Source organism: Falco punctatus (assembly GCF_963210335.1).
Source record: "Falco punctatus genome assembly, chromosome: 9".
Lineage (NCBI taxonomy): Eukaryota > Metazoa > Chordata > Aves > Falconiformes > Falconidae > Falco > Falco punctatus.
In genome coordinates, this window is record NC_137589.1 from 44866536 (window position 1) to 44878760 (window position 12225).

The window sequence follows — 12225 nt, forward strand, 5'->3', positions numbered from 1 at the left end:
TGGTTCATCAGCATAGCATACAAGCTTACTGAGCTTGTTTCAGGACGTGAAGAGAAGCAGACAAGCAAATATGAGATGGAAGATCTGGTAGAGACCATTTTCTAGAAAAAAAAAATTAAGGAGCTGCAGCCACCGCTCCGTATGTTTGACTAAATCCCTGTATTTCAGGGACGGCACCTTGTTATTTCTCCAAAGGCCAGGGTCACACTGCAGCCTTTAATCGACTCATCCACATCGCTGACATTAAGCGGCTGAACAAAAAGGCTTTGCAGGCTTTCCCAACATGCAGCCTGGGGAACATGTAGGTCAAAGGAGTGTGTCTGGGCACAGAGGCCAGCTCTCCTTCGTCAGTCCATCGCCGCAGATGTCGATCCCGCCGTGTACATAAAGTAATGAAAGCCACACCTCCCCTGTGCTTCATTTGGTAAGATTTACACACGGTTTGTCTTATCTGGCTGATTACTACATGAGTTCAAAAGCCCGCAAAAGAACCTTCACCTTTACCTGCAACTGAGAGCGTAAGCAGGGCATTTGCACACAAGCGTTTTACCGACACAAATACGCACACGTGTTAAAGTGAGGAGAGCAACTCACCGAATGCACAGGAAAGGAGCTGTGCCGGTTGAGAAAGGAGTTAGAGACTGACATAGTGAGGCCCTGAGTGGCACCGGTGTCCTCGGGGGTGAAGGGCACTTTAGTTTGCTGGACACAGTAGGAGACAGAAGGGAAAGAAGAGGCAGCATAGGAGGCCTGCTGAAGAGGAAGGAGAAAGCAAGAGACAGAAGACACAAAGAAAGAGAGCTCAGAAAAGGCTATGAATAAAGGATAAGAAATGCTAACTGTAAAACAATGCATATAATGGCTTGCTAAACAAACAGCTATTCATACAGCTCATCAGAGCCAGACACACCAATATGCCTTTCTTGAGCTCAAGAGGCAGGACAAAAATCACAGTTCAAATCTTCTTTGTTTCACAAATCCTTTAAAAATAAACTCCCGCCTCCCCCTTCTAGTTCACCCCTGGCCAGCTGCTGCGGGGAGAGGCAAGCTGTTCCTCACTGCCCTTTTTTCCCCCACGGCATGGGGGGCAGATGCTCAAAGGAGGAACTGGCTCTTGCTTTTAAGGAGCCAGTTCTTGCAGACTACCAGTTTTTATGGCAACCTGCATCCTGGGAACTTGGGTCTCTCCAGTGTGAGCTATGGGCCCTCACTGGTACTGCTGAGATGCAGGATAACAGTGATGTCCTGTCATTTTTTCAGTCCAATCCAAAAATTATGTATCATTTGCACAAGAAGGAGATACTACACTGTAAGTAACAAATACTATTCAGGATTTTCTCCTGAATTCCACTATAGCAAGGAGTCTGAGGGAAGCTAAGGTATATCTAGGCTTGCTCTGCTCTGACTTGCAGAATATAATGTACAATGTTTCATAAAGAAGATGTGAAGCTCACCAGAAAGGACTTCCTAATTATTATTTTATAGAGGAGTCCATCCAGCAAAACTTGCCTACTGCCAGAGCAGCTGATACCTATGTGATTTGCTGTTTTGGAAACTCGCACAGCAACAGCAGCAGAGGAACAAGAACCTGGTGGCTTTTACAGTGGTTGCTGAATAAGCCATCATCTGCTTGCACCATTTTCCCAACAGAGAAATGAAGGTAAGGGTGGGAGGCTGCGCTTGAAGAAACCTTTGCTTCAGGGGAACTGCAAGCAACACCTTGATTGTATCAGCTTGCAAAACTGCAAGAATGCCTAGCAGGCAAACCAGTGACATCTTGGCTGCCCAGATAATAATTAAAGGGCAGCAAAGAAATGCTTTGCTTCAGCAGACTAATTCAGAAAAGGAGCAGAATTTCCCTTCTGCACAATGGCTACAGTAAATCTGTGCTTTACACACCCTCTCTTGTGACTACGTAGACCAAGTCACCACTGGAAACTATCACTGGAGTGTAGCCACCTCTAGGAGGAGGAGGTAGGGCAAGGGACTACAAGGTACAGGTGACAACGCAAGCATCACATTGACAAGGGGACCAGAGACTCTGGAGAACTGCCTGATCCTTCAGAGAGGAGTCCTGTAGACTCTCCAGTGTCCCTGCAAAGCAGATGGGACACGGGCATTTAAGGTCTCATCCCCACAAAGCAGTAATGCATAATACTCAGTTTAACGCAGCCGGAAATGTTACTTTATCTTTTTAGGACTCCTACCTGCATCACAGGAATGTAGTTATGCAAATCCCCAAATGAGATTTCTCAGTTGCTTTTCCCATTTGATTAAAACCACCCTGGGACAGTCAAACTTTAGCATAGATAGCATGAAAAAATATTGCAACAGTCGCCCTCATGCTGGTAAGACCATGGCTCTGTTCCCACATTTCCTCCTGTTTTGTTAAAGCCATGGCCCATTTAAGTCAGTTTCATCAGCACAAAAGATGCTTTTTCTTTTTTTTTTTTCAAATACAGCAAATCAGATAAACAAAACTCCTGAGGCTGGAGTTCAAAAAAAAGAGAGAAAAAAAGGAAGACTCTTAAAAACAGACAGGACAAAATCCCAGCTCCACTGATGTTGGAAACAAAACTGCTGTTGCCATCACCGAGGCCAGGATTTCATCCTCCACGTGGAGAATGGCACTGGCTGTACTGTTAAACCCACCCTTCAACACACGTACCCATGGGGATGAGCCTTTTTGTGCTGGATTCCCACCCGAATCACACAGTGGGACTAACGGGGGAGAACATCCATGGGTTAAATAATGGCTATACCAAAGTTCTGTGGCTCTGGCAAAGACCGAGCCGTAAAAGGAGTTATTATGTTTAAATGGTTATTATTAGTGGCATCCTTGACAGCAGTTTCAGAACAGCATCGGGAACAGCACTGCAGCAATCTCTTGAAAATCGTGTTGCTCAGTGTGTCAAAATCTTCAAAGTGGTTGTCGTTACACAAGCCTGTCGTCTGGCACAGATTCAGCCATGCCATGTGGAAGACTAATGTTTCATTTTCAGGGAATTTTAGGACTTTCAGAGCTTGCGGGGTACAGTCTGAATGGGGGGTTAGAAAGGAGCTCAAAGTAGATGATGCAAAATGCCTAAAACCGTGTTAACGAGATGACAAGGAGCATGATGTGCTAACACCAGCAAGACACCCTCCCACCACCACAGCCTGTCAGAAACAGGAGCAGCAAGAAGAGAGCTGTTCCCGGGAGGCTGGTGTGCCCTGCCGGGGGGGCACCACAGATGTCACTCACCAGCTGCCGCTGTTTCGGTGGGAGAGCAGGAGGAGGTGCCAGATCTTGAGAGGGGTCCGTGCTGCTAAAGGAGTCATTGATCCCATAGACTTCCATGAGGTGCTTGTTCTTCTGCTGGTAGATGTGCTCGTTCTGAGGGGTCTGGTAGAACATGGATGGCTGTGGCTCTGAGTAGTCTTCCACGAACTGCATATATGCCAACACTGCAATGCAAAGCAAGGTGACATTCACTGCTGCTGGTCCGCAGGCTGCAGCTGCCACAAGCAGGCAGGATGCTCATTGTCAAAATAAAGGAAGAGTAAGGCCATGCCACTGTCAGCCGGGCTCTGCAGGCTGGGAGCAGCAGGGCATCCACGCCGCGGTCACAGGTAGCTCACAGTCAGTTGCCAGCCGCCTTGTGGGAAAGGATCTGAATATCCCATCCTGCAAGCCAGCACCCAACAAACATAATCACAGGCCACAAACACATCTGACAACACTTTAAGCAACCAGTGAGGTCTCCAAACAGCTACTTGAGAAGGCTGATTCACCGACGCTTAGCCCAAATCCCTTCCCCATGTAACCCATGGCAATTTTGAGAACATTCCTCAACAGCTAATGCCCAAAGTCACCAAAGAAACAGAGTAACTTCAGTCTGCTTTCCAAGAGGCACAAACCATCTGTGTACAGAGATGCAAACTTGACAATACATCCGTAATAGCTCTAGTGCCTATGTAATAACTCTTCTATCTGTAGTCAGCAAGATTTCTGGAACAAGGAGGCTTACAGCCTTTCCCCATTCTAGCAAGCTGACAAAACTGTTATCGGAGAACACCCACCTGCAAGACTGGGTGTACCTCTCCCTCAGCTATTTATATACCACCACCAATGCTGGTACGAGATACTTACCTTCTAAAAGTGCCACTGACCATGCCTTCCTACCCCCTTAGCTCAAATCCAACAGCCTTTGCTCCCACCTCTTTTTAAAACATCTTATAATCTCCAATTCTTGAATCTAACTGATTCAAAAGCTTTTCCGAGATGTGGTTCAATAGAAATACTAAATGGGATCAAATCTCATTTAGAGGACCTTTCCATCTGTACAATATCCTTCCAAAACCTACGAAAAATCCCATGTGGGTCTGCCTATGCAGCTTTGACAGAGGATTAGTTACTGCTGCAATATTTTAGTGTTGGAGGGGGAAAATGACACGCAGTGCCATAGGAAGACTACTACACTCCCACCCCCCAATTATTAAAGATCAGAAGCGTACTCAATAAATGTAAAATAAAGAACTCTCTTCTATATACCTGAGAACAGGAGCAGCAGATGCATTTCTATTTAAGTGTCATCAAAAGGACTAACCAAGGCTTTTTTGTAAATATGCTGTCACGCACAAGATACTCTGTGATCATTCCTCCCTTCCTCCTGATAAACAAGCAGTTGTCAAGTTTTGTAAATCTGGTCATTAGGTGGCAATTATTCAGCTTCTGCCAGCATTTCAGCTGTACAGCTGAAATGAATGGATGATTTCAGTGAAAGCCATAAATACAGCAACCCCAGTGCAGTATTTGCACGTGGTGAAGCTGGTTCCCACACTAGCTGCAAGGCAAAGCCCTCTGTTCACCTGCCAACTCAGTGCCATGGGCCAGCCTATTTCCAACAGGATGCAGCCGTGCACATGTGTCGGCAGGAAGGAGTTGCTTTGCACCTGTCTTTTGCACCTTTTTTCAGATTTCCTCTAGTATTTTAAACTCTATTTAGAAATGGAGCTAACACAGCTGCCCCTTCCCACAGAATTATATCCCTCCTCTAAAAAAGAGAATAAAGAAGGGGAAGAAAAAAAAAAAAAAAAAAAAAAAAAAGGTGAGGCAATTGGAGTGCAGGAAACCTCAGCTGATGGATTTTAATCCTGACCGGTAACACCTGCTGTCCCCATCCTGTGACCCCGCACAGTCCTGCCAGTGGACAACCTGTTCATGTCCCCCAGTACTGCCAGCTACTGCACAGCGCTGCCAAGGCTGCTGAAATTCTGACCTCTAACACCTCCTGCTACCTGAGCCTTGCTCCTCTTGCTCCCCCAACCGCCCTCCTGCCTTCCCAGCACCACTTCACAGATGGAAGTCACCACCCTTGCTGGTTCAGAGCTCTCCTTCTTGAAGGGAGTGTGACAGAGGTTTCAAGCTGCATGCACACGTGTGTTGGTGTGTGTTTACGCTCACTCATCCGCTGGTGTCAGCACTCACATTAAAGCCAAGATCAAATTTGCTCATGCATGTGAATTTCAGCCTAAGTCTTAATAATGAAAAGAAGCACGTTCTTGCAATATTCTCTTATTTGACACCATGGTGAAGGAGTCTTGGTGTAGAAAATACAGAATTGCTAAAATACTGTTTTCAAATACCAGCGGTTCAGTTGACTGAGGTACTCCCTGTGCCCTGGAAAATGCCTTGGTATCATACAACAGCTTTAGAGGATAAGATCTAAAGAAGGCTGATGAAAGATATTTCTTTCTCTAGCAGCAAAAGTGAACTAAGGATCAAGACTCCTTGAAGAAGTGTAGAGGACAAAAGCTTGAGGGAAAAGACCATATTTTGAGAGCTCATCAACTGAGTAGGACAAAAGCCAGGACGCCAGGCTTGGCAGTCCTGGTATAAAGCAGCAGACATTGCTAAATTCAGACCAACCCTTTACGTGGAGTTACTTAGAAAAACAGTGCTTCACTTCACATCCAGATCTGAAGAAAACATTCAAGATCAGTAGCTGTGAGTTCCTGGGTTCAGACATCTGTATGACACTATGACTCGGGGAAGTGTTGGTGAAAAGGGTATCACATTAGGCACTTGTGTAAAATTAAATTACAGTAACTCAAGGTAGTAAGCCTGAATGCTGTTGAGAGCCTTAACTCAATCTGCAAGGGAATAATGAAGAGCTCTTTTATCTCGGTTCTTTATGAGGCTAATGCATCCCATCGTCATGGCAGCTCCCCTGCCTTGCTTGTTACAACTAGTCCAGGGCAGGTGAGCATGCCTCTGCTTCTACTTTGTCTTCTCTGTTTTTACGTGAAGTGAAAAACAGTTGGGATGGTGAAATACAAACCTGGCTCAGGAGTAGAGACTGCAGAGTGCAAATTAAAATAAGCATCATTAAAATGCTGCCAGTCTTACACAGGAGAGTAAGGGAGCAGGATCACTCCCAAGACTGCTGTTTGCAAAGGGTCTTCTCTCCTTGCTCTCCCTCCAGCCCCTCCCCTCCCTGCCATGGTTTTTAACAAGGCAGAAATTTAAAAAGCAGATGGGAAATTACATCACCAGCTCAGATCAGGCTGCACGCCCTGCAGCGACTCTGTGCAGAGGGAGGGATGAGGTTGCAACCTCCATGGTGAGCAGCCGGGGTGGAGTGTCACAGTCTCAAGGCAGCACCCCGGGAGAGAAGGGAGGTGTGAGAGAGAAACCTTTCCCACCACATGCCCAGCTTATGTCAGTTCTGAACCCAGACAGAAAATATTTGAAATAAAAACCCCCATAAAATCTCAGACCGAGGCTAGGAACACCTTCCCTGCAATCTGCTTGCAGCGCCTTGGCTGTCATTTCTGAAGGAGCTAAAGCTGCTCAGGGATTTCTAGCACACACTCAGGTCTGCCCACATGGGAGAAGTCACAGGTACCGCTCAGAGCACACCAGCAGCACTGGAGCCAGCTCATCCTGCAGCTGGCACTGCAGCCACCGCTCCTGGGAAACAGCACTCAGCTGCAGGAGAGGAGAGAGCAGCAAGCGACCTCTTGTCAGGAAAACACCCTCGGAGCAGTGGTTATTGTAATCTGCAAGGAATCGCTAGATGATCAGCAATAAGGCACACCTGCAGTACAGGTAAGGCATAGTAGTATCCAACGTGGAGGTCGGAAGGTCCAGCCTGATTCCTGGCACTGCGTCAGCAGGCTGTGTTACAACTGGCTCTGCACAAGAGCAACAGATTCGTGTGCATGGGCAAGAGCCAAAATAATAGAAATTCTCCTGCTATACTGCACGTCAACTCACTGGAGAAGTCAAGGTCAAACAAGCCAGTCTTTGCTGTCACCTCTGGGAGGAGAGCTGTTTTTCAAAGAGCTCGCATTATCCGCTGGCTAAGCCCAGACTGCCCTCAGCGTGGTTCCTGCAGTTAAATACCAGCTGCTTACAGGGCACCAGGCTGCATTTTGTTCCCACTGACAGGGAGGGAATCATGTATAAATGCATCGCCACCAGTTTCCAAGCTGTTTGAGGGAAGGATCTTGTTATTTCTGTGTCTGGGCTCTTCATGGCAGAAGTTGCTCCACGTCTGTCTCTTGTAAAGCCGGAGCACAATGCTGGTGCTCAAGCAGAAATCTGCAGTAATTTGCCCTTAGTACAGTAACATGTACTCTTACAGCACAGTAGAATAACAGTAATTCATGCCAGACTAAAAGGCTTATGACTCTTCTGTTTAAATTATACAGAAGTCAACTCTTGGAGGTCCCTCCGAGCACGGCTCACAGCAATACACATGGTTAACTCAAGCTGGATTTGCTGTGTATTACCGACCAAAATACCATCAAAGTCTCTGCTGCAACATTTCCTGCCAAATACCAAAGGATGACCCACAACAAAGGGACTACAACCAAGTCCCATCTGTGTAAGCTGTAGATCTTTCTAATGAAGTCATGTGTCTTCTCTGGATCCTAGGAGTTTGTTGGGATTGTGGAAGCAGCACGCCTCACCTATGTGATTACACAAGAGTATCTACATGCATCAGCCTCCAGGCAAAAAAAATCCTGGGTGCTCCCTTACAGCCTGAGTAATATTTTACTGCCCTTTTAATGTTGAAAACAAAAGTAAAATTAACAACCACAGATCTGTTGCATGATAGACTAGGGAGTAAAGACAATCTAAAACAAGGTCTCAGTGTCACATGAACACAATTTAAAATTCTGTAGCAGTCAGGTATCAGCCCAAATACTACTACAAGCTTTGCAGCAAGGATGCTTTATCAAACCCTCAGAGCTTCTGATAGTGCCAGATGACAATTAACTCTATTCTAACATTAAAGAAAATTCACATGCAGGGCCTTGGTATTGAGGTTAAAAGTGTGCACAGGCAATAATGGAGAAGACAGCTTTTAAAATTGCTTTTAAGTAATTCCTTGACATGTCCTATGATAACAGAAAACAAAGACATGAGGCTTAAAGAGAAAAGCAAAAAGTCCAGGTCTCTTTTTCATTCAAGATTCACCCAGGTGTCTCCCCCTACTAAAGCTGCCTGCGTGTACAGGGGTGCACTTCCCTGAATCCATCCCTGCCTGCACGGTGTAAAATCACTCGGACCCAGCCCTCATTACTAATATGAAGAGCCCACAAGGACCTGATCCTACAGTAGGGAGGTTCTGCAACACATCCCCTCGCAGCTGCTACTACAGGCCACTATTTTGAACAGCACAAGCCATAACAACCGACCTCAGCTATGCCCTGTGCCAGCATTTATTTCTTTTCTGTTGTCTACAAACAAACACCTCAGCTCCTTTTTAGCTGCTTTCAGTAACTTTTAACTGCTTGCTTACCAGAGAGGGACACTGGTCACTTAGGAATAATGGAAATGCTTTTAGCCAACGCACTTTAAAAAAAAAAAAAATAGTGACTGTCACAGTACACTACCATAGGAACGGACAGAATACTGACCCTGCCACATGCCACACAGATCTCACTTCCACCTTCTTCTCAGTGAAAAGACTAAAAACTGCAGAAATGAGTCAGAAGGCCAACTCAGCACTTTTGAGTCAGCTCTTCGCTCGGGCTGCCAGCCATGCAACGTAACGCTGTTGATCCAGGTCTTGTATCCGCTACCTCCACATACAACATACAACTGCAAAGCAAGCCAGTGACCAGTAAACTAACATCTGCTGGATCTCACTGTGTAGTCCGCAGCCTTCCTTGGCAGATCAGCATGGCTGCTTGTTTGGCAAGAGGTTTCGCATGTTTTCAGCCATGAATATTAAGGAAATCAGAATAAGGTCGTGAGCTTGAGTCACAGTCAGTACTGGTGTGCCAGGAGTCTGGCTGGGGATAGCGAGCCCTCAATTTAGAGGCCGCTCATTTTAACGATGTGGGAAATACTTAGCCATCCAAAGGAAACGAGATCCCATAGCAAAACAGCAGTACTGGACACTAGGTTAATAGTGTTGTCTTGTACAGCTATGTGGATGACTGTTGCCAAATAACTGCTCTGGCAACACTTGGTTTTGGACAGAAAAGCAGCCCTTTCTTTGAGCTTTTGGAGAGTACCCAACTCTTTTCTGCAGTGGGAAAGCATTCATAAAATGGGGGTGAGGAGAAGGAATGGACATAAAGAGGGAGGATAAACCAGGAAAATCTGCAAGGCAGAGTGCCTCAAAGATGCGCACTTAGGTAAACAAAGAAGTAAAATGATCTCACTGTAGTAATGAAGATGCCACATGATGCCAGCTCCCCTGGGCCTGGCTCTTTCCTGGCTTCAAGAGTCACTCCCTGCCTGCCAAAGGACTGATGCCTCCCTTCCACATCTTTGACACTGACTGATTTTGACACTTAGCCTCCCATAAACAATGCCATTACCTTGGGGTCACCATTACTTAGTGGTCACCAGAAGCATGACAACTGCAAGGAAAGGGAAAGGTGAAAGTAAAACCCAAATATGAGAACTTGCTTACTGTGTTTGTTTTTCTTCTCTGGAAGAGGTGGTGGCTTCTCTGGATCATTGTTAGAATCTGGAGCATCAAAATCAGCAATGAATTCAACCGGTGCTGAAGAGTTCCCTTGCTGGAAAGGCACAACAGCAGCAAACGGTGTGAAGGGTACTGATGAGACAGACACTGCATTCTGCATGTCATCCTCCGAGATGTTATCGTATTGGGAAGGGTGCCTCTCGTAAGACACCCTGCAGCCTGAGTTATCTGAAGTCTGAGAGGCTGCGCTCCTCCTCTTCTTTTCTGGTAAAGCTGGAGGAGTCTCTGTTGGCTGCGCTGCTCCTGAGGGGCTACAGAATTCCAGTGGAGGAGAGCTGCCCTGCGGGAGCTGGAAAGCATGTCCGTGGAAAGGGGAGCCAGACTCACCCAAGGACTCTGGCAATGGGCTGAGGATACCTGGCACCTGCTGAGGTATCTGATCAGCGTTGGAGAGGTCCTGCTGCAGGAATTCATAGTCTGGATCATAGTGATCCGATTGATCTAGTTAAACAGAGGGGACAGGAGAATGATGCATTAGTTTCTCTTTTACTCTTTAGCCCTTCTCAATACTGTTCCTCCCATTCCATCAGTTAATTAATCAGTTCATATAATCAGAGCAGTGCTTCCTTGCAGCAGGGTCCGTCTTGCTACACCTTCTGTAATGTCCAGTCTTAATAAAACTCTTATCATTATTTCTTTACACTAGCAAACAAATGACAAAAATTCAATAGGCAGATCATTGTAGAGATTATTTACGTTTCACATTTATACTTTTCTTTCCTAGTATGTAGAAACAACATTGCTTTATACTACCAGGACCATCATTTCTGCAGACAAGGCTGAAATCAACAAAACAATCCACTTGAGAGCTGAACTGAGTTTGAACACCACCATCCACAGCTAGGGAAATACATTCCCCTGGGCTTTTTTCTGACAGAATACAACTCTGCACAGAACTGCCTGCAGCAACTACAGGATGACAGTTGCAAGTGCCCTCCATTTACTTCTGCATCACAGCTACAGCAGCTCTCAAATTAGAGCAAAGGGGGCTCCGCCAACCGCCCTGGAGAGGCCCCCACTTACCTAACGTTTCACAGCTTGTGTTGCGGGAGCACTGACCACTGTCACGGTCCAGAGAAGACAGCTGCTCATCAGACTTGCTGAGTTTGCCGATGCTACTGCATGGCGAGAGGCGAGGAGATTCCCCGCCATAGGAGTGGCTTCCACCTGACAACCTTCTCTGGGCATAGCAGTCAACATCAAAATCCTTAGGCACAAAAAAAAAAAAAAAAAAAAAAAAAAAAAAAATCAAATCACCATCACTCTTGGCAGCTTGCCAGCAAGCAAGATGCAGCTCACAGCCTCACAGCTGTGTAAAAAGAACTAGGAGGGGAGAGGACCAGTGCTGCTAGCCCTCTCTACTTAGATGAGCTCATCAGGACCACAGAAAACCTCTGATTTGGTAAACAGCCCATGCCAGGGAGCTCTATGTGCTCTTGCTTCAAGGCAGGGTGTGCTGTGACCCACGCTGGACTTCACAGAAGCTGAGAAGACAACCAAGTTCTTCACCATGATACACGTCTGACGACTGCTTGTCAAGACGCTGATACTAGGTAACCAGCCTGTGAGATTTCTCATTAAACAGCTGTTTATTGAGATCTATTAAATCTCAATAAATTTCTATTAAATTTAATAGAATAATAATAATTTAATATATTATATAACTATATAAATAATTTAATAAATTTCTATTAAATTTCCATCTTTAATAAAAATCTAAATAAATCTCAATGTATATTAAAATTCGTTTATTGCTTTAGCAAATACCTGGTTGGCTTAGGTAGCGTGCAAAGGGAAAATGATATATTTACTATAATACTATATAAAACTATAGTGAGATACAGTTTTCTGTGCCTATAACTGCATTTCTGCACCATTTTTTAGGGGGCAATGCTGGTGGAGGGCTGCAAGACACAACAAGCAGATGCTTTCATTACTCTTCCAGCAATAAGACTTTTAAAGGTTTCATGAGCTTGTTTTCCAGAAAGCCTGTGACGTGCCAGGCTCAAAGCTCACAGGTTCACCAGTCCAAAGCTGGCCAGGAGCTATTCAGCAAAGTATATCCACCAACAAATATCAATTTAAGAATGCAAGCTCATCAACCTGTGAGTGACCCCCTTAAGTGTTCCCACTCCCTAAACAACCCAAGTGTGATTGTACTAGTAACTGAAGAACTGCCACAGCTCTATCTGGGTCAGCCAAATGACTGCAGAGGCTCCCTAAGCCAGAG

The 12225-nt window shown here is 45.7% G+C and overlaps 1 protein-coding gene across 6 annotated transcripts in view; it reads right to left on the minus strand.

The window, feature by feature from the left end:
* Positions 1–12225, minus strand: part of RAPGEF1 (Rap guanine nucleotide exchange factor 1) — a 92010-nt gene that overhangs the window by 27637 nt on the left and 52148 nt on the right. For 3 of the 6 annotated variants that reach the window (XM_080402962.1, XM_080402965.1, XM_080402964.1), the window contains 4 exons: positions 11019–11202; positions 9921–10436; positions 3245–3447; positions 595–753 (listed from right to left, as the gene is read on the minus strand). In XM_080402962.1, the coding sequence (XP_080259088.1) occupies positions 595–753; positions 3245–3447; positions 9921–10436; positions 11019–11202 (1062 nt within the window). The remainder of the gene's footprint in view (positions 1–594; positions 754–3244; positions 3448–9920; positions 10437–11018; positions 11203–12225) is intronic. The other 3 variants (XM_080402966.1, XM_080402967.1, XM_080402963.1) reach the window with 2 other exon arrangements.